The sequence below is a fragment of the Schistocerca gregaria genome, chromosome 3 (genome assembly GCF_023897955.1).
Source record: "Schistocerca gregaria isolate iqSchGreg1 chromosome 3, iqSchGreg1.2, whole genome shotgun sequence".
Lineage (NCBI taxonomy): Eukaryota > Metazoa > Arthropoda > Insecta > Orthoptera > Acrididae > Schistocerca > Schistocerca gregaria.
Genome location: NC_064922.1, coordinates 510,474,528 through 510,498,155, shown reverse-complemented (window position 1 = coordinate 510,498,155; position 23,628 = coordinate 510,474,528). Strand labels below are relative to the sequence as shown.

At 43.1% G+C, this 23,628-nt stretch overlaps 1 protein-coding gene and 1 pseudogene across 1 annotated transcript in view; both read right to left on the bottom strand.

The window, feature by feature from the left end:
- Positions 1–23,628, bottom strand: part of LOC126354528 (sodium channel protein Nach-like) — a 105,504-nt gene that overhangs the window by 44,417 nt on the left and 37,459 nt on the right. Inside the window, exons 5-6 of the mRNA XM_050004256.1 lie at positions 14,670–14,778; positions 14,277–14,544 (exon numbers count right to left, since the gene is read on the bottom strand). Of these exons, the coding sequence (XP_049860213.1) occupies positions 14,277–14,544; positions 14,670–14,778 (377 nt within the window). The remainder of the gene's footprint in view (positions 1–14,276; positions 14,545–14,669; positions 14,779–23,628) is intronic.
- On the bottom strand, positions 8,742–8,859 carry LOC126357209 (5S ribosomal RNA; annotated as a pseudogene).

Below are 23,628 nucleotides of genomic sequence, written 5' to 3'. Positions count from 1 at the left end.
GGATTCATCAGACGCGGTGAGCACTAAACCGGCAGTAAACTTTTTCATCTCCACTTGGTTATTAGTAACGCTATGCAGTGTGGTGATTGGAATAAGATTGACGGTCTAACATTCAAAACTATGGAAGTTAGTGCAGAAATATCAGTAAAAAGACAGAAGAAGAAGTTCGCTAACTTACAAAAAAACATTTCGGAAGGTACAGTTGAGGACAGTCGCCAAAGGAGACAATTCTGCTGTGACGCACCCAAACATACCCATAGAGGATATTGTAGCAAATATTGAGGCAGGTATCGGTCAGCTTCCACAGCAGTCCGCTGATGTAATTAGGATGGAAACAGCTAGGATTTTACGTACATCTAAGCCACCTAACAGTAATTTGTCACAGGCACAAATGAAAGCGCTGAGAGATATAAACGCAGATAAAAACATTATTGTTTTTACTGCAGATAAGGGTAATGCCACCGTCATATTGAAGAGTGAAGACTATCATGGAAAGATCAATGATATTTTTGTTCCCTCCAATTACAATAAACATCAGGAGGATCCGACTATGAAGATTTTAAAAATGACCAATCGACTGGTGAAAGCGTCTTCACGTACCCACCTAGACTTTATGGATTACCCAAAGTTCATAAACCCGAGGTTCCGTTGAGGCCAATAGTCAGCGCTATAGGCAGCCCCACCCACCAGTTGGCTAGACAACTTGCCTCATTGCTGCAGCCTTATGTTGGTAGGACTGACAGACATATTAAAAATTCAGCTCATTTAATTGAAAAGTTAAAGGAAATGAGCGTGGGGCCGAATATATCCTCGTCAGTTTTGATATGGTGTCATTATTTATCATGATTCCGGTAAACGAAGCTATTTCATGCATATCGAATATTTTTCCCATCGATATTGTGATATTATTCCGACATTGCCTCACCACAACCTACTTTCATTGCAATAGTGATTTTTATGAACAGATTTACGGGGTGGCTATGGGCAGTCTTCTTATTCCTGCTGTGATTAACTTTTTTATGGAGACGTTTGAACAATGGGCGCTGCACACTGCCAGTAAGAGACCAGCCAGATGGTATCTCTAAGTCGATGACATTTTCGTCGTATGGACACACGGAGCAGAGGATTTGAATGCCTTCCTGATTCATCGAAACAGCATTAATCCGAAAATCCAACTTACAATTGAGACGGAGCGTAATGCGCAGTTGAATTTTCTGGATGTGTCTGTCATTAAACGACGGGACGCAACGTTGTACCATAAGGTGTATAGATAGACCACACATACTGATCGTTATTTGTATAAAAATTCAAACCACCACCCTAGACGAAAAAGAGTTGTAATAAAAACCTTGGTAGAAAGGGCGTACAAAATTTGTGAAACTGTTTATTTAAAAGATGAGATTGAACATCTTCGGTCGACTTTCGAGAAGAATGTCTATTCTATTAAGGAAATATATCGAGCTATTCGCTCTAGGCAGAGAATCAGGAGCAACGACGAACAACAGCCGCCCTACGGCAAGGTTTATCTTCCGTTCATTAGTCAGGTCACAGATCGCATTGGGAAAGTGTTAAGCAAATATGGGGTGGAAATTATTTTTAGACCCACCATGGGAAAAAAAGAATATTTACTATCGACCAAAGATGCACAACATCCTTTGGCTGCACCAGGGGTATTTAAAATTTTACATCTACATCTACATCCATACTCCGCAAGCCACCTGACGGTGTGTGGCACAGGGTACCTTGAGTACCTCTATCGGTCCTCCCTTCTATTCCAGTCTCGTATTGTTCGTGGAAAGCAAGATTGTCGATATACCTCTGTGTGGGCTCTAATCTCTCTGATTTTATTCTCATGGTCTTTTCGCGAGATATACGTAGGAGGGAGCAATATACTGCTTGACTCCTCGGTGAAGTATGTTCTCGAAATTTCAATAAACGCTCGTACCAAGCTACTGAGGGTCTCTCCTGCAGAGTCTTCCACAGGAGTTTATCTATCATCTCCGTAACGCTTTCGAGATTACTAAATGATCCTGTAACGAAGAGCGCTGCTCTCCGTTGGATCTTCTCTATCTCTTCCATCAACCCCATCCGGCACGAATGCCACACTGGTGAGCAATATTCAAGTAGTGGGAGAACAAGTGTACTGTAAAGTGCTTCCTTTGTTTTCGGATTGCATTTCCTTAGGATTCTTCCAATGAATCTCAGTCTGGCATCTGCTTTACCAACGATCAACTTTACATGATCATTCCATTTTAAATCACTCCTAATGCCTACTCCCAGATAATTTATGGAAGTAACTGCTTCCAGTTGCTGACCTGCTATATTGTACCTAAATTATAAGGGGTTCTTCTTTCTATGTATTCGCAGCACATTACACTTGTCTACATTGAGATTCAATTGCCATTCCCTGCACCATTCGTGAATTCGCTGCAGATCCTCCTGCATTTCAGTACAGTTTTCCGTTGTTACAACCTCTCGATATAATCCGTAAAAAGCCTCAGTGAACTTCCAATGTTATCCACAAGGTCATTTATGTATATTGTGAATAGCAACGGTCCCACGACACTCCACTGCGGCACACCTGAAATCACTCTTTCCTCGGAAGACTAGCAGCGGTTGTAATAGAACTCACGACGTCTTATCCACGGTGCGCAACGCTTCCCGCTACACTACTAGCTGACACCTTGTAGTTGTGGTCAGCTTTACATCTGTACCACAAAGAGAAGTGTGAACACCCGTCTAGTTGAACTTAACAGGAATTGCCGCCTGGGTCACGCGGATAAATCGGCCGTAGCGGAACATGTTTACCAAGAAGGTAATCATGAAATAAAATTCATCGAGGCGAGCGTCACATCTAAAACCTCGCATTATTATACGCGCTATCGAGGCTATCGAGATTGATAAACATCGTAATAATTTCAACAGGAAAGAGGAAGGTGTTAAACTGGATAAAATGTGGATGTTGGCATTGCACCGGAAACGTGATGATCGATTAATTTCAATCGACAATGTTGGCATTAGATGGGACAGTCGCATGGCCGACGCCACGTGATGGACAGTGGCGCCCACTACACTCCCTATATAATGAGCGCTGCCTCGCGTTCTCTTTGCAGTTCCCCGCTATATCTCGGAGGATGTCTCCCGCTGTCAGAGACGAAACGTCAGGGGAGAGATTTATATATCGATCTCGGCCTATCAGCCCGTAAGTTTTAAGTGAAGACTGTTCATACTTTACACACACACAAGCAGAAGCATCTGGCATGGGATGCATTCAAAAATACTGTTTGTTAGTGTCAAAAATGAGTAGCATAACTGTGGAATTAAAAATCATAGCCTTTAGTTTGATAACACCATGTTCATTAGTCAGGGCACTTTATACAGTTAATAAGATGGCTTTTGAAACGTAAATAGTATTGGAGTTTCCAGGCAGTTTAATACTACATGGAGACAGAACATTCATCTTCCTGCATGCATATAAACCACTATTACCCACATATACTTGTGTATAGAACTTAAGTACTAAACTAGTACCGAGCAAAGTAGGAAAGCTAAAGTGTGGAAGGAGTATACTGATGGGGCGTACAAGGGAAATGAACTTGGAGCAAATATTATAGACACAGAAGAGGAAGTAGATGCATGAAGAGATGCTATAATGCTAGAGAAGAATCTGACAAAGCAGCGAAAGACCTAAGTTGAGACAAGGCTCCTGAATTAGACGACAGTCTATCACAATTACAGATGTCTTTGGGACAGCCAGCCACAACAAAACTTTTCTGTATGGTATCCAAGATCTAGGAGACAGACAAAATACACTCAGAGTACCAGAAGAATGTAACAATTCCAATTCCAAAGAAAGCGGGTATTTACAGGTGTGAAAATTACAAAACTATCAGTTTATTAAGTCACAGTTGCAAAGTACTAACACGAATTATTTACAAAAGAATAGAGAAATTGGCAGAAGCCGAACTAGGAGAAGATCATACTGACTCTACGACTTTTCTTAGAAGATAGGTTGAGTAAAAGTAAACCTATGTTTATAGTTATAGTAGATTTGAAGACGTTGTGAATGCAGACTCGGTACAGGACGCCGACTTGTGCGTTGAGTGGAAGCAGAGGCGACGTCAAGAGACCGAAAAACGCTCCGAATCGGGGCTAAGAATCTTAGATTTTCCTGCACCCGCCGAGCTCGCCATGGGCGTCACCGCACACGAATCGTCACTGGCGTCATCACATGGTGGCTCAGCGGTAAGTAAGGTCACTTAGCCAACCCCACAAGGTGATGGGCGCTGCTTATCATGTGTATTTAACATTACCACCTGCCAATTTCGGAATGTACGTCCCTTCCAGCCACCGTAATTTGACGATTCAGCAATCTGCACAACGTTGGCTAAGGACAGATCGGATAAGACCAGTACACTAGTGGAGTCAGATGCAAACATGAAACGTCCCCTTAGAACAATTTATACAAGACTGTTCTATATGAAACGTCCCCTTAGAAAAATTATACAAGACTGTGCTTAAACTGACACACAATATTTTTTAGCGCAACGCAATCTGACTTTTAATAATCCCTATAAAAGAATGGCCCTGACTAACATTAATCTATACGTTTCACAAATCACTTACCTCACAAAAATCTTCGTTACTCAAGCTACTGCAATACAGCGAGCACCACTATTGCCAGCTAAATAAAAGATTCAAACTACTGAAGGCACTAACTACTGACAGGCACAGTTAGCAAATGAAAGATTTTAATAGAGAACAAACACTGTATTTACCTTAATAGTCATAATATATATGTACATATCCGTTCATGACACCAATTCTTACAAATTTCAAAACTCCGCCATCTCTCTCCCCACGTCCACCAGTGCTGGCGGCTCACCTCCAACTGCGCAACACTACGCGCTGTGAGCATCCAGCTGCCGCTGCCCAATACTACAATGGCAGACAACAATGCAAACCAGCCACAGACTGCACACGGCACAGCCAGTGATTTTTCATACAGAGCGCTACGTGGCGCTACCAATAAGAAAACGTAAACAGCCTACTTACAAACAGAACCATCACATCCCTAATTAGAGAGTTCACATATGAGGTAGCATACTGTTGTCACTCAGACTGTAGCATAACCTGTGATTCAAGCCACGTACAATTGCATGAGGTTCTTGCGGCGCTGCCGCCAGTATATGAGTTTGATGTCCAAAATACTGTATCAGTAATAGAGAGTGTTCCTCGAAGTTAAGTTTGTCAGGCTCAGTGGAGCGCTTCAAATTTCGTTCAGTTTCATATGACCCTGCACTGCTGTACAACAGTAATGTGTCATTGTCAGCTGGATCTACGATATGCCTTATGCGGCAGTGCAGCAAGAATTCGCGCACGTAATTTCCCCACCTTCCCGAACACGTAAAAACCGGCTGATGGCGTTGGGGGTGACAGGGGAAAAATATTTCTCTTCAGGCGCCTAGCCCGCCACCAGCGTGGCGTGTTATCACAGAAATTCTACATTCAGATTCAGCAGCTCCTTCGCCTTCTCTTGCTGCAACTTTTGTTGCTGGTCCTGATGCCACAACTTCTGGTGCCAGCATTGCAAAATTTCTGGGTCCGTGTTGGTCATAAGTTGAACACGACGAAGAAACAAGTAATAGCATCAAGAGGATAAGAACACCCTGCATCGCCATTTTTGTAATTGTACAAGTGTGACAGCGCAGCAAAATCGTCACTCTGCGCACAAATGCAGATACACTACCCGAAGGCAGCCCCACTGAAGCTACGGAGCTGAGCCCTAGAAAAAGGGCACGGAGTCCGAACAACACGTAAAGACGAGCAGAGAGAGAAACACAGACGCGACCAGTACGAGCGACTGAACAACCTAGCATGTAGAAGCAGCACGGCGTGAGACAGGTGAAAGGTATTTGATGTCAGCATAAGAACTGCTGGACCGGCCTATCTGCACCAACAGGTAAGCACCTCAGTTAGTGGTTCCGTCAATACTTCAATGCTCTGCACGCACCAGCCGTGACACTTGCTGCACTACTCCATCGTAAGACCGCCGCCAGCTTATCTGCGTCCATATTTGTGTCTGCTCGCAGGGATATGGCAGTTTCAGAGCTGTGAAGTTATAGGTGTGGGAGAAACCCTACTTTTTAAAAAAAAATCCCGGAAATCTTTTAATTTCGCGCCATTTTATAATAAGGCAATCGCCTTGTTTTTTAATTTACTACCAGATTTTGAATTTCCTGCCATTTTATACATGGAGCAAGAGGTCTATGTTAGATGGATGGGAGAATGGGAAACATGTACACGCTGCATAATGTCGTAAGAGGGAGAGAAAGAGGAACAATGCAGCCTGGCCTCCTACCAGTACAGTCCTCTACTTATGTAATATACACTACTGGCCATTAAAATTGCTACACCACGAAGATGACGTGCTACACACGCGAAATTTAACCGACAGGAAGAAGATGCTGTGATATGCAAATGATTAGCTTTTCAGAGCATTCACACAAGGTTGGCGCCGATGGCGATACCTAAAACGTGCTGACACGAGGAAAGTTCCCAAGCGATTTCCCGTACACAAATAGCAGTTGACCGGCGTTGCCTGGTGAAACGTTGTTGTGATGCCTCCTGTAAGGAGGAGAAATGCATACCATCACGTTTCCGACTTTGATAAAGGTCGCATTGTAGCCTATCACGATTCCGGTTTATCGTATAGCGACATTGCTGCTCGTGTTGGTCGAGATCCAATAACTGTTAGCAGAATACGGAATCCGTGGGTTCAGGAAGGAAATACGGAACGGCGTGATGGATCCCAACCGGCTCGTATCACTAGCGGGCGAGATGAGACCGGCATCTTATCCGCATTGCTGTAACGGATCGTGCAGCCTCGTCTCACTGAGTCAACACATGGGAACGCTTGCAAGACAACAACCATCTGCACGAACAGTTGGACGACGCATGCAGCAGCATTGGCTATCAGCTCGGAGACCATGGCTGCGGTTACCCTTGACGCTACATCACAGACAGGAGCGCCTGCGATGGTGTACTCAGCGACGAACCTGGGTGCACGAATGGCAAAACGTCATTTTTTTAGGATGAATCCAGGTTCTGTTTACAGCATGATGATGGTCGCATCCGTGTTTGGAGAGATCGCGGTGAACGCACATTGCAAGCGTGTGTTCGTCATCGCCATACTGGCGTATCACCCGGCGTGATGGTATTGGGTGCCATTGGTCACGCGTCTCGGTCACCTCTTGTTCGCATTGACAGCACTTTGAACAGTGGACGTTACGTTTCAGATGTGTTACGACCCGTGGCTCTACGCTTCATTCGATCCCTGCGAAACCCTACATTTCAGCAGGATAATGCACGACCGCATGTTGCAGTATTGTACGGGCCTTTCTGGATTCAGAAAATGATCCACTGTTGCCCTGGCCAGCACATTCTCCAGATCTCTCCCCAACTGAAAACGTCTGGTCAATGGTGGCCGAACAACTGCCTCGTCACAATACGCCAGTCACTACTCTTGATGAACTGTGGTATAGTGTTGAAGCTGCATGGGCAGCTGTACCTGTACACACCATCCAAGCTCTGTTTGATTCAATGCCCAGGCGTATCAAGGCCGTTATTACGGCCAGAGGTGGTTGTTCTGGGTACTGATTCCTCAGGATCTATGTATCCAAATTGCGTGAAAATGTAATCAAATGTCAGTTCTGGTATAATATATTTGTCCCGTGAATACCCGTTTATCATCAGCATTTCTTCTTGATGTAGCAATTTTAATGGCCAGTAGTGTAAGATGAAGAATACTAAAGAAGAGAAATGAAATTACTAGTTAGACAAAACTAAAATACCGTCACAAAAAAGGAAGGCCGCAAAGTCGTGTGGAAAATGACACAAGGCTGGTAGATGATGTGGTTTTCAGTCTGCACAACTACAGAAAACTACATCCACTTGAATACTTTTACTGCAGGTTAGATCCTCTACAATTTTTACTTCGCACTTTCCTCCATTACGAAACTGTATATTCCTTGAAGTTCACAATTTGCCCTGTCAACTTCTTTTGGTCGAGTTATGACATAAATTCCTGTTTCTATAATTCGATTCAGTACCTCTTCGTTGCTGACAAAAATGATATACAGAAGAGTGGAAAAGAAAACTAAGGATCTGTTAGGTAACGATCAGTTTTGCGTTAGGAAAGGTAAGGGCACCAGAGAGGTGGATGCAGATGAGCGTACATGGCTCTTGCGGCAGAATTGTGAGGCAAGCTGTCACTGGCTGTGTGTGTAAAGCATTGTATGGACAGAACCACGACCCACGTCAAAGTGCTGATATGGTAATGTCGAGCCCAGCCACTAGTCCACCCCCTGAAGATAAGGAACTATATTATTGCTTTTCTGGACTGCTTCAAAGGCCCAGACGGCGCGGAAATTCTCAGCTAGCTTGGGAGTATTGTTTGTGTTTCACTCCAAAAATGTTGTTTGTTTCAGTGAGATTCGGTAGCCCCACCTATCGTATGGCCCATCTAAACTAAACTCCGTCCATACAGGCCTTGGGAGGCCCAACGGTACCGACTGGCCGCCGTGTCATCCTCTCAGCCCAGGGGCGTCACTGGATGCACATACAAAGGGGCCTGTGGTTAGCACACCACTCTTCCGACCGTTGTCAGTTTTCGTGACCGGAGCCGCTGCTCAGTCAAGTAGCTCCTCAGTTTGCCTCACAAGGGCTGAGTGCACTCCACTTACCAACAGCGCTCGGCAGACCTGATGGTCACCCATCCAAGTGCTAGCCCAGCCTAACAGTGTTTATCTTCGGTGATCTGACGGGAACCGGTGTTACTACTGCAGCAATGCCGTTGGCCACGGCCCATCTGGCCCAACCAATAAAAGTAACACTGTTTCAGCTCGGTGCAAACCTCGTGATGGTAAAATGTGGGGGCGGCGTTCAATTAGCAGCACGTAGATTGGTGCCGACTGTGTTTATACAGTAGCAGCACAGCAGAGCACGACCTGGATATCAACACCCCAGAGAGGCGTCATTGATTTAAAAGAGATTTACAGGCCGCCTCCTCCCGAAAAAGGAGGCCTGGAACCTTCCAAAGCCCACCTGTACTGCTAGACGGAGCGAAGCTTCCCCTCCTAGCGCACCTTCCCAATGCTGACAAATGTGACTGCAACATAGCGGTCAAAAAATGAACAGATATCAGATAGCAATATGTGACAGTAATGTTATACAATGACAGAGAAAATGTAGAAACAAATAGCAAAAAAGAAAGAAAATACTGGCTCTGTGGAAGAAACTTACAATATACCATTAACTGGCAACATTTTCCGAAAAATAGCAAACATAATTAGATCACATAAAGTGAAAGCAGCTTTCACTACAAAATATATCAGAAATTATTTCATACTTTTAACAACAAAAAATTAAAATTCCGGATTCAAGAATATACAGTATCAATCTACTACATAGGACAGACTGGCTGGAAATTTCCTACCAAACTGACTAAATACATCAAGTTTTACACTCATAACCAAATCACACAGTTAACCTTAGCGACACACCTAAAAGCAGTGGACGTCCAATCGCAAACATAGGAGAGGTTAAGATACTCCATCACTTTCAAAATGGTTCAAATGGCTCTAAGCACTATGGGACTTGACTGCTGAGGTCATCAGTCCCCTAGAACTTAGAACTACTTAAACCTATCTAGCCTAAGAACAACACACACATCCATGCCCGAGGCAGGATTCGAACCTGCGACCGCAGCGGTTCCAGACTGTAGCGCCTAGAACCACTCGGCCATCTCGGCCGGCTCCATCACTTTCAGAAATCACATAAATAATTAATTTGAGGAGATGTAAATATTTGTACTATATAAAAATCCAGGCGAAAAACGTAACCGTTTATTGGAAAGGCATCTACAGCCAAACTTTTGCTGCAGCGGTTTTTATTCAACATGCCAGGTGCAAAAATTCTCAATCGCAATCTAGATAGTGGATCGATTAATTTGTTCAAATGTTTCTCCCTTACATAATAACTTCCGTAAATACATAAATATGTTCGTTCCTTCTTAATCTGCAACTAAATACAGTTGAATAAAATACAATATAAACATACTTGATAATTTAAGTTGTCAATGTATCAGTGACGTTAGTTACGAGAGGCAATTTGATGTGAATAATGTAACCTACGAAGGCTCCAGCATCAGTCTGGCTTTCTAAAAGGTTAGTGCATCACACGGGCAGTTCTGGTACTGCAATTGATAAGGAGAGCGGGACATAAGAAAAATGAAGACATGCACATTAAAATAGAATTAGAAAGAGGACAATTTGAGTTTAACATCCCCTCGATAATTAGGCCATTAGAGATGGAGCACAAGCTCGTATTAGGGAAAGATGGCAATGGAAATCGGCCGTTCTCTTTCAAAGGAATCAACCTGGCTTTTGCCTTCCGCGATTTAGGGAAATCATGGAAATCCTAAATTGGGATGGCTGGATGGGGATTTGAACGCCCTTCCTCCCGAATGCATATCCAGTGTGCATCCATTGCAACACCTTGCTCCGTCCGTAAAAAGCATTCAGCAATGTAAAATAGTGCAACATGTTCGAAATTCTGAGAAAAATAGGAGTAAGCGATACGGAAATATGGATAATATACCATTTGTACAAGCATCAAGAGACAGCAATGACGACAGCAAACCAAGAACGGAGTGCCCTGATTAAAAAAAAAGTGTAAGACAGCGATGTTGTCTTTCCCCTGTGGTATTCAATCGATATGCATGGAAGAAGAAATGATGGAAACAAAGGAAACTTTCAGGAGTGGTATTGATAATCTGGGTGGGAGGATATCAATGATAAGATTGACCGATGACATTTCTGTCGTCGTAAAAAGTGAAAAAGAATTACAGGACGTGTTGAGTGGACTGAGAAGCAACATCAAAGTTGGGGATTCTGCTACCTTGGAAGCAAAATAACATTTGAGGCACGAAGCTGGGAGGATATATAAAGCGCTTTAGTAGAGACAAAGAGGGCATTCTTGGACGAGGGGAGTCTATTAGTATTTGTCTGAATGTACGTTTGGAGCACAGTACGGTAGTGTTTCATGAACTGTGGATAAACCGTACACGAAGAGGATCGAAGCGTTTGAGATGAAGTACTATGTTGAAAATTAGGTGGACTGATAAGACAAGAAATGAGAATATTCTTCACAGAATCGGCGAAGAAAGGAACATAAGGAAAAACTGACAAGTGGAGGGACTGGCTGATAGAAATGCTTGAAGACATCATGGAATAAATTTCATGGAACTAGAGGAGACCAGAGAATAACTTCCATGATACTAGAGGTAGTTGCAGAGTATACGAATCAAAAGACAAATTATAAATAAATACTTCATTAAGAAATTCAATGTGCCGTACCAGGAAACTGACTGGTTTTAAGTGTCAGTAAGAAAGTTCTTACAAGCTGCTCCTTGAAAAGAACAAAATAGCAATCAGCTCTTAGTAATAAAGCTATTTGCGCAAATAGCGCTGTTATCGGTTTCAGTCCGATATGTTCTTCATGTGGCTGTTCACGTTTATATTACATTTATCATTATTTACATTAGTTGTCGGTTGTTCGCGCGACCGCTGCAGTCGCAGCTTCGATTCCTGCCTAGGGCATGGATGTATGTGATGTTCTTAGGTTAGTTATGTTTAAGTAGATCTAAATTCTAGGGGACTGATGACATCAGCTGTTAAGTCCCATAGTGCTCAGAGCTATTTGAACCATTTGTCGATTGTTTTCTTTCCAATAACTAATGTAAACAACAACAGATGTAATATAAACGTGAACAGCCGTTTGAGGATGAACTGTCATCTCGAAACAGGTAACGGCGCTATTTTTGTAAATAAATAGCATTAATAATAGTGTTTCTTCATGTTTGCAAGACTCCGCCTGTAATTTGTGCACAGGAGCGGTCTCTAAAAATTAGTTACCGACAAAAGAGCTAGAAGAAAATTTTTGTTCCCAATGCTATGAGGCACTACACTGATAAGGCAAAACGTTATGACCACTCCGCACCGTCATGATGAATGCCACTGGGGGCCTTGCGCGCGCGAGACGCGGTAACAAAAGTGTGTAAGCGGAGCAGACACGGACTGGGGATCACCCAAGCGAAGATGTACGCTGCAAATAGGGAAATCCAACTTTCACAAAGAGGCGATTATTATTACGCTGAGCCTGTAAACGAGTATCTCGAAAACGGTGAAGCTGGTCGAATATTCACGTGCTACTGTCGTGAGCATCTAGGGAGAGAGGTAGAAGGACAGTGATGCTACCAATAGGCGCCAAATGGTTGGACGTCTACCACTCTTCACAGAACGTGGGGCTCAGAGGCTTATCTGCTTTGCAAAGTAGGATATATGGTGATCTGTGGCATCTTTGCCTAAAGAGCACAATGCTGGCTCACGCACAAGTGTTTCGGAGTACACCGTTAATGGTACATTGTTGAACATGAAGTTCCGCAGCAGACCATCCCTACGTGTTCACATGCTGGCCCAACGACATCGTCAATTACGACTGTAGTGGGAACGAGACCATCGGGACTCGACCGTCGATCAATGGAAACGTGTCAGCTCTTCGGGTGAATCACATTTTTGCTACGCTAAGTCGATGGTCGTTACCACAAACACCGTCATCGAAGTGAACGGCGGCTCGGTACGTGCAGCACGCCACGAACGCAGATTGGTGGCAGCAATATTATGTTAAGGGAGACATTCTCCTGTGTTTGCATCGTACTTGCGGTAGTAATCCAAGACACGCTGACAGGTGCGAACCACCTGCATCCCTTCATGCTTGATGCCTTCACCGACGGCGATGTCGTCTTTCAGCAGTGTAATTGTCCGTGTCTCGGATCCAGAACCGTGATACAGTGGTTTGAGGATCATTACACTAAACTTACGTACATGTCTCGGTGACCAAATTCGCCTGATGTCATTCCTATCGAACCCATCTGGGTCGCCATCGGGAGCCATCGTACGGAAATCAGCGACCCGTTATTTATGCGAAGTACATCACCTGTACATAAATATCTAATGCCACATACCTCCACAAACCTACCAACAAACTTTCGGATCCCTGATACGTGGAAACAGTGACGTGTTTCGTTCCAAAGACAAGCTATTAAGCAGATGGTCATAATGTTTTGGCTCATCATTGTACATTTTGTTTGTAATAATATCAGTTCAGAGATGCAGCACTAGGTTTTTAAGTAGTAGAACTGCAGTCAACAAAAAACCATTCTCTTATCTTTTAAATCTTGATACACCAGGAGGAAACACAGGTTGGTAGAAACAGTACGCGCTATCCACTAATGCATGTATGAAAGACATTCTCCACGTACTGCCACTTCCATCAAGTCCAGAAGCATACAACAAGGTGCCGATAACACGTTTTGGGAAAAATACAGCGCCTTTTCAACATACAATCTTCACTTCCTCTAGCCGGCCGGAGTGGCCGAGCGGTTCTAGGCGCTACAGTCTGGAACCGCGATGCCGCTACGGTCGCAGGATCGAATCCTGCCTCGGCCATGGATGTGTGTGATGTCCTTAGGTTAGTTAGGTTTAAGTAGTTCTAAGTTCTAGGGGACTGATGACCTCAGCAGTTAAGTCCCATAGTGCTCAGAGCCATCTCAACCATGTTTTTTCACTTCATCTAGAAACTCCCGCATCGTAAAATGTTCAAAATACTGCAGATAGCAAGATTCTGAAGGGCAGGCAATTTTATAGCAGCCTTTCAAGTGCACGACTTGAATTTAGCAACTGCAGCAGCCGGCGTATCTACTGTATCGACACCGAGCGAGGTGGCGCAGTGGTTACACACTGGACTCGCATTCGGGAGGACGACGGTTCAATCCCGTCTCCAGCCATCGTGATTTAGGTTTTCCGTGATTTCCCTAAATCGGTTCAGGCAAATGCCGGGATGGTTCCTTTGAAAGGGCACGGCCGATTTCCTTCCCCATCCTTCCCTAACCCGAGCTTGCGCTCCGTCTCCAATGACCTCGTTGTCGACGGGACGTTAAACACCACCACCACCACCACCACTGTATCGACATGTCAACAACAAACAAGATTTTCGCTTGTGATGAGTGTACTTGTAGTCTCGCCACAACAAATACAACTGTTCAGTCAGAATTTTTGTCTCAAATAAACGTATTATCGTATTTCAAGAAAAATGCAAACAGGCAACATACAGATTTTGCTATAAGTTTCACTCAGAAAAAACGGATTTATACTCACCAAGTGTAGAGTAGAAGTAAGGCACACATCGACATAAGCGCATTGCGAAATTCGCTCTACAGGTCATTTTGCAAAGATTGACGCTGTACGGCAAATTTCGCTTTTGATCATACAAGTAACAGCCCCTCTGTCGAACAGATAATTCCAGGACTTCAGGTGACGATACCAGCTGGAAGTTTTTGAACGCGGCGCTCACGACTCTCTTTCCTTCCAGATAGTGGAACCATGTACCTGTAGCTGCTATCTCATACGGAGAATGAACGAATATCTGAAAGTTTTCAAATAATGAAAATCAAACGGACACAGAAACAAATTATTAGTACACAACGAGAAAAATATGTCATGTATATCACACAGTTGTTCTGTTTCATTGTCTTTCACATTCAGACGCACCTGCACCTGTGTCTTCAATTTGTCAAACTGCAAATGGCCGTAGCATACTTGATCAGTAACCGAGTTACATTTCCATGGCTCCGAAAATTTCTTTGGTTTTGTCGAATTTCTGGAAAACGGCACGTAGATGTATTCATTACTGACACTGTTTTTCAGCATGGATACAATTTTCATTGTATTAAATATCGATCATCATCAATATACGCAAGCGCAAAAAATGTGTACTATTGTAAAGTAAAAGTTTTTTTTACTTCGCTTCAGTGAAGTTCAGGCACATAGATACGAATTCTGATACCATGTGGCAAGAGTTGTTACTAGGGAAGTACTAATACGCGCATAAATATCTGAACAAACTGAATTATGGGCGATAAGATTGTTTTGTATACCACTTACCATAAGGCTATGTCGGGCCCTGTGATCAGTGGACAGCACAGTCGTGTGAATGTGTATAACTGCTACCAGCAGACACCATTAGGGAACACTGTTAGGTGTGTCAATCGTTCCAGATGCACATTAATAACACAGTACTTCAAAACTAGGAGACGCATTATAAGAGATGAGACAGAAGTTACAGCTTGATAATTTATGAGGCTTATTAAAATCAAAACTCATTCACACTACAACGGGAACATGGACGTAGAGGGACAAAAAGGGTATAAGCACACATTCAGGATTGGCTACTTCAGGGGCACACCCTTCGTTCTGTTTCGCTTGACAGGTTCTTAACCTATTGTTCTGCTGTGAGGATTATTAGCTCCTGAGATAATCCGTCATTTGGGTTGACAGGTCCTTAACCTATGGTTTGGTTAACTAGTTTTCCAAGAAACACCCACCCCTCCGACCCCCCTCCTCCTCCCCCACCCTCCCCTACTCGCGTTCCACCCCTCAGGGAACACCACTTGCCAACACAAGCACACTTTTGATACCAATTTCATTGACGAATTATTGAAATCGATCAAATAAGTAAGCGCTCCCCCTCTGGGAAAACCCACAGCTTTGCTCCTTCCCTCCCCCACCTGCAAACTGGCGCCAAAAAGACTTTGATGATCGGTCATTTGGTTGCAAATGGTTTGCAGTGTAAAGAGTGTCGTAAAACAATTTAGATAATGAGTGGAATATTGATTATTTAAACATACTATGAGACACAAGACTGTGTATGGAATAGAGTTTATAATAAATTTACGAAATTTGCTGCTGCGAAATCGATTGCAATGTATGGAATATTATTTAAACAATATAGACAATGTGTAGAATGTTGTTCATTTAAACAAAGAGTGCTCTTCTGTTCTGATTGTGTATGGAAATGCTGAGCAGGCTTAGTTTATATCTGCTGCTGTAGTCAGGGATCTTAGACTCTTATCTTTTATTTCTCTCATTTTTCGGAGCACACTGGTGTCTAAGCACAGACAGGAAAATCTGAAAAATCACACATCTAGAAGTTCACGATATATATATCGAATCCCACCGCCACTTTCTGCACTCTCAGCAGCAAACTATTTTGTACAGATCGACAAACATACAGTAGTAATACTGCACTGAGAGTTAAACGCTGCGAAATTGGTCACAGATCATGAATATAATGAAATGCACTATATTAACCACCCCTTGGAGCCTCCCATGCATGTGTCTATCATCAGGGCACCACCGCGAAGGTCAAAACCTCCCAATGTCCAAATTACAGCTCACATTATTGAATACCACTGACCACAGATTGCATATCGACCTCCTTGGATCTCGCGGGCCCCAAACAAAGCACCAGATTGTGGCATTCTGCTGGTCAGGGAATTCCTGTCTCGCTTCCTGTCTCTGCCTTTCTCAAGAGGCTACTCCCTGCTTGTGTGTGTGAACCAAAATCCCGAAACAAGTAGACAGAGGTTTTCACCTTTCCTCATAATACAGTGTTCGTATTTGCTAATGCTGGAAGAAAAGTATCAAAAATAGAGTGGAATAATCCATTTGTACTAGCCTCTCAAATTAATTGTTTAACAATTTACAAGACTCAGATAGATCGTTTAAATCAGTCACCTCCGCCTTAAAATGATTCCTCTTCGTAGTAAAACTTATTTTCAGTGTTTGAGTATCACAAACAAATATTATGCAAATCAACTAATGAAATTTCCACCCAAATAGATCGTTGCACTAAATATATCTGAGGCTTTATGAGCACCAACGTCTCAGAGCACAAACGCCCTCCTCCACCAAAACCTTCCACTAAACATACTCGGTGAAAAGAAATCCTACAGATCACCCAAACTACCGACCGCGAGGCGGGTGCCATTCGCACCGGTCGGGGAGAGAGAAACACCTGCGCAGACAATGCCTGCTCATACCAAATACATGCTTACATACAATACAACTATCGGGAACAATAAATTGATTAGTTGGGAATTTGAGGTCACTATTGGGTTCTTAAAAGTACTAATAGATTCCTAAATTGGTTCCCTCTGCTATATGCGGAAGAAGGAGGGGGAACGTTAGGGTAGTGGTTCTCAAAGCGTGCGCCAGGGTGCACTGGTGCGCCCTAGAACATTTACGGGATTGCCCTCTAATATTTTAGGAAAACATATGGCTAAATAACTGTAGCAACTCCATTTTATCCATTTCACGACAGGTATAATACGGAACGAGACCTTAAGTTTTGTCGAATATTTCAGTTTGGTTAAGGAAATAAGGTAGCTTACTCTCCTTGTAGAGTCGACAGTATTCGGAGCGTTTCATGCCGACTGTCTTCTCTCTTCCATTGCTGCTAATCTTAGCTAACTAACAGAAGCGGCTGTATGGGATCTGGGCAAAGGTATTTAAAAATAATGAGCGACGATAAAGCCATTGCTAACCCATTGAGGTCATCCCTTACACTGCTGAGAAGTGTAAGGAATTCTGGGGAACTTGTGATTCGCAGTGGGGCGAGAAAAATAATTATTCGCGTGGCAGAATGTGTGTGAAATCTTATGTGACTTAACTGCTAAGGTCATCAGTCCCTAAGCTTACACACTACTTAACGTAAACTATCCTAAGGACAAACACACACACCCATGCCCCTGACGGATTTTTCCGACGGGAGCTCTTACGGATATTATCTAATCGTGTCGTACTTTGGTTTCGCATTTGGTTTACCTGTAGACGTTTTTCTTTTATGATGGTAGCCTTGCTGAAATTGAGCCTTGTGCGCTATGCATGTGATCAAAACTTGTCCACAGAATTCGGAAGGTTTCGTGTCGTTCCCAATGATTGCGAATCAATTCCATCTAACTCGGAGTGACGCTGCAACAGCGCGTAATAAGTGAATTGCATATTATTATTGTTGGTCATTACGACCTACTTAGGTTTCGCGACAGTGTACCAAAAAATTATAAATACATGTGCAACCAGTCACTTTTTAATAAAACACACATCAAAAAAGTTTTGCATCACCTCTGCTCCGAGAGTTCCGGAACTTGTAAAGGACATTGGAATAGAGTTCAACAGAAACATTATTTCCGTCCTTTTTATTGCTCATGAAAATCATATATTGCATGTTGTACTACCATACAGAGAGATCTTCAGAGGTGGTGGTCCAGATTGCTGTACACACCGGTACCTCTAATAATCAGTAGCACGTCCTCATGCGTTGATGCATGCCTGTATTCGTCGTGGCATACTATCCACAAGTTCATCGAGGCACTGTTGTCCAGATTGTCCCACTCCTCAACGGAGCTTCGGCGTAGATCCCTCCGAGTTGTTGGTGGGTCACGTCGTCCATAAACAGTTGTCAATCTATCCCAGGCATGTTCGATAGGGTTCATCTCTGGTCACTCTAGTCGAGCGATATCGTTATCCTGAAGGAAGTCACTCTCAAGATGTGCACGATGGGGGTGCGAATTTTCGCCCATGAAGACGACTGCCTCGACAGTATGCTGCCTACATGGTTACACTATCGGTCGGAGGATGGCATTCACGTATCGCACAGCCGTTACGGCGCCTTCCATGACCACCAGCGGTGTACGTCGGCCCCACATAATGCCACACGTCACATGTGACGTAGCATGTGAGAACTGCTGGATTTGGACGGGTTACTCCTGTAACTGAAATATCAGATCTGAAGATGGTTCTGAATGAACCGAAACCGGTCATATGAATAAAAATATTTGCAATCAAGACGGTTTTTAAGTAACATTATAATTTCACTGATTGCTGTTGTCCCAAAAGACATTATGTCTGTTTTTGCAAACGAAGAAGAATCATTGTAAGACGTAGGTGAGTGATTTAAACGATCTATCTGAGTCTTGTAAATTGTTAAACAATTAATTTGAGAGGCTAGTACAAATTGATTATTTCACTCTATTTTTGATACGAAACTGCATCAGCTCTCCCCTTTCTTCCAGCATTAGCAAATAGGAACACTGTATTATGAGGAAAGGTGAAAACCTCTGTCTACTTGTTTCGGGATTTTGGTTCACACACACAAGCAGAGAGTGGCCTCTTGGGAAAGGCGGTGGCAGGAAGCGAGACTGGAATTCCCTGACCAACAGAATGCCACAACTTGATGCTTTGTTTGGGGGCCGCGAGATCCAAGGAGGTCGATATGCAGTCTGTGGTCAGCGGTATTCAGTAATGTGAGCTGTAATTTGGACATTGGGAGGTTTTGACCTTCGCGGTGGTGCCCTGACAATAGACACATGCATGGGAGGCTCCAAACGGTGGTTAATATAGTGCATTTCATTATATTCATGATCTGTGACCAATTTCGCAGCGTTTAACTGTCAGTGCAATATGACTTCTGTATGTTTGTCGATCTGTACAAAATAGTTTGCTGCTGAGAGTGCAGAAAGTGGCGGTGGGATTCGATATATGTCATGAACTTCTAGATATGTGATTTTTCAGATTTTCCTGTCTATGCTTAGACACCAGTGTGCTCCGTAAAATGAGAGAAATAAAAGATAAGGGTCTAACATCCCTGACTCCAGCAGAAAATATAAACTAAGCCTGCTCAGCATTTCCATACACAAACAGAACAGAAGAGCACTGCATTTGTTTAAATATTCCATACTGCAATCGATATCCACACAAATTCTTTAAATAAATCTATATTCCACAAACCGCCTTGCGCCCCATAAATTGTTTAAATAAACATTATTCTACACATTGTCTATATTGTTTAAATAATATTCCATACACTGCAATCGATTTCGCAGCAAATTTCGTAAATAAATAAATAAACAAACTATATTCCATACACAGTCTTGTATCCTATAAATTGTTTAAGTGAACAATATTCCACGCATTATCTAAATTGTTTTACAACATTCCTTCCTTACACTGCAAACGATTTGCGACCAAGTGACCGATCAACAAAGTCTTATTGCCGCCAGTTTGCAGGTGGGGGAGGGAAGAGGCAAGGGTGTAGGTTTCTCAGAGTGGGAGAGGTTAATTATTTGATCGATTTCAATAATAAGTCAATGAAATTGATCTCAAAAGTGTGCTTGTGTTGGCGAGTTGTGTTCTCTGAGGGGTGGGGTGGGAGGAGGAGAGATGGGGGAGGAGGAGGGGGAGTTAGAGGGGTGGGTGTTTCTTGGAAAACGAGTTAACCAAACAATAGGTTAAGGACCTACCAATCCAAATGGTGGATTATTCCCAGGAGGTCATAATCTTTGCAGCACAACAATAGGGTAAGGACCTATCAATCGAAAGAGAACGAAAGGTATGCCCCTGAAGTAGCCAGCCCTCAATGTGTGCTTATACTCTTTTCGCCCCTCTACTTCTAAGGTCCCGTCGTAGTGAGAATGGGTTTTAATTTGAATGCTCCTTATAAGTTTACAAGCTGTAACTTCTGTCTTATCTCTTATAAGGTGTTTCCTAGTTTTTGAAATACTGTATTATTAATGTGCATATTTGATTTTCTACAATACCACAAAACTGTACCAGTTTATATATGTTCTGACTGTATTTTATTTCAGTCATCCTGTATGTGTGTTGCAGGAACAGGAGAAACATGAGCCAATGAACTGAAACGTGTTAATGTCAGTTTAGAACCTGATACAGACATCAAAGTGGTTGTGGAAAAAGCAAAATATATGGTGGTGTATGAAGCTGTGGTAATACACTGCTTGGATGTGTTCCAGCAACAGAAAAAACAATGTGTCAAACAACAAAACAGGCACCCTCTCTTGCGACCGATAGTCTGTGGGATATTGTCCTCTTACAGTACAGGTGATGAACCTTTACTCTGGTCTGTGGAAGAGACTTCGATCTCAAGCCACCTGCTTCAGTGAACCAATATTTGTATATTTAATAGGATCGTCACATATGCTCAGTGACACCGCACAGACAGTATTTGTTTTTGGCATATATATCAGAAGAGAGGGCTGTGGTAATATCGATTTCGCTACTGGGTGATGTTAGCAGAGTTTCATAGTTCATAGTCTTTTTTTGTTGGATTGTACAAAATAACGATAATAGAGAGAATGTTTGGTTGTCAAACGTGAATGCACCCTGAGGGACGCAGATGTACCTATGGCTGCAGTACCTGTATGTATCTTGGATACACAGCACAATGCAGTAGTAAAATCCTCATCCTTCTTGTACTGTCTTTTTCTACTACTACCTCGTGTTGCAAGAGAAAGACATATCTGAAAGAACAGATACCATCTTCATATAGTTAAGGCTAACCAGCCATTGATCTTCTTCTTCTTTGTGGGTGAGCACATGTTGCCTGAACTCTTACAGGAATCGGTAAGATTGTCTGCCACAAGTAATGAGTGTAACGGGCAGGGACACTATGAATGTAGTGTGTGGACATTAAATTGGGAATGTGGGTCTTGCGGGGAGCGTGCAAGGGATAAGTCCCTGCAGTCGCACTATCCTCTGTGTCCTTGGTGGCTCAGATGGATAGAGCATCGGCCATGTAAGCAGGAGATCTCGAGTTCGAGTCTCGGTCGGGGAACACATTTTCAACTGTCCTCATTGATGTATATCAACGCCTGTCGGCAGTGTAGGGTCTTGATTTAATTATCATTTCAAAGGTTCGTTTGGTCCTGCTCTTACACATCGAACACAGTTGGCAGAACTATAACAACACGTTCCCATTCCTACCAAGTAGTCAAAAAAGACGCTATTGTCTCATTGACATGGTTCATCACGTTTCTCCACAGGATGCAGAAGCGTGCCAGATATAGTAGCTCTCTCTTACTTCTGCTCAGTTCTGACATAAGCTGGGTCCATCACATGAACAAAGCTGCAGAGATGGCGGGAAACCACATTGGAGTTTTACTGTAGCAGATAGGTTCATAAAAAGATAACTCGTTTTGAGATTTGAGAGTGGCACGAATATGACTCACAAGTGGCTGTAATCATTAAAGACATCTCCATGGGATCCAATGCAAGTTTGTGGCTGAATGGAAAACTTAATTCCAAATCACATACAGCATTACTACCAGAAGGCGTAACACTATTAGTGACTGTTATGTGTGCCTGTAGAACCGCTTTTTATGCAGGGTGACGATAACACAGTCGTTGTGAGCATGTTTTTAATAGTGCAGGCCTATTGCGAAATGTATGTTGCCGGTGATAGAATCCTTCTGTGGTCAGCTTCAAATGTTGGTTGTCAATAGGATTCCTAGAAAAGACCATCGTTTTCTTTTCAAGGATTCCCATGTGAACTACCTGGTGAGTGTAATCTGACTACTGAAAAAGAAAGATTACTCGCCTTGAAAAGTGACTCTCATGGTCAATTTAATTTATTTGCCTGTCAATTTGATAACAGTAACATGCTGCCTGGTGGGTGGAAGTGGTGTCTAGGGCACCACGGAAATAATTCTTGACTTGGAACAGTAATCAGGCGTTTTTTTCTGCTATGGTGATACATTTTAAGGGTATTTCAATCTTACACCTGCACAGGGAAAGTTAACAATCGTAATAAAATCTGACGCATTAACGAATTTATAATGTGATATATAGTATAAACCTGATATTTACAACTTCTGTGTACTTTTATCTTAGGAGACTCAAATGTGGAGAGGCAACTGGTTGCCTTAAGAGAGAATTCGAAAGTGGGGAGGTGTCTTGTGACAGTGGTAGATCTTAGCATCTACCCGATGAAAAAATATTTAGAGAAAATGTTGCCTATTGCATACCGCCACTTAATTTTCACAGCAAGTAACGATACTTCAGCAATGTGAAAAAGCGTATATGCATCGATCTCCTCTGTATTTCATGGCCGTCCGCTGTAGACGAGCAGTTCTAGGCGCCTCAGTCCGAACCACGCTGCTGCTACGGTCGCAGGTTCGAATCCTGCCTCGGGCATAGATGTGTGTGATGTTCTTAGGTTAGTTCGGTTTAAATAGTTCTAAGTCTAGGGGACTGATTACCTCAGATGTTAAATCCCATAGTGTTTAGAGCCATCTGAATCATTTTTTTTTACATTTCATGTGAGAAATTCGAGGTGTGTGACGCCTGCCTTAGGTTGGGTAAAGTGGAATTTTTAAACAGGGGTTCTATGTCGGGGTGGAATTAGTTAGAACTTCTGTATACATCCAAGCTGCAACTGGTTCTTACGCAGTGTACTGTTGCTGGCTGCAACAGTGGTCATGAGGAGTCGGCAACCCAAAGCAATGGATTATCTCAGCCTGTGATAGGTACAAAGAATGCGCCGACTTGTCTGATCTTGCCCACGACAGCGAGGGCTGGCGATGTGACCAGTCTGCTGTGTGGAGCAACAGAAGCAGATGTGTATACGTTGCGTAAGAGAAGATTGGAAATAACAGGTGTTTGCAATGGACGTATTGATAACATCAGAATTCCTACGATCATCCCTGGATGCCCTCCATGGCCGAGGATGGAGCACTCTGGCATATGCATGCTGCGATTGTGGCGGTAGTTTTCACTGGCCTCTGAACGTTGGCGCTTGTGGAACTCAGGAGGTGAGTGCGTGGAATGTGAGAGTGTTTCAGCAATCTCAGGCTTCTAGCCTTGACATCCACTGTTA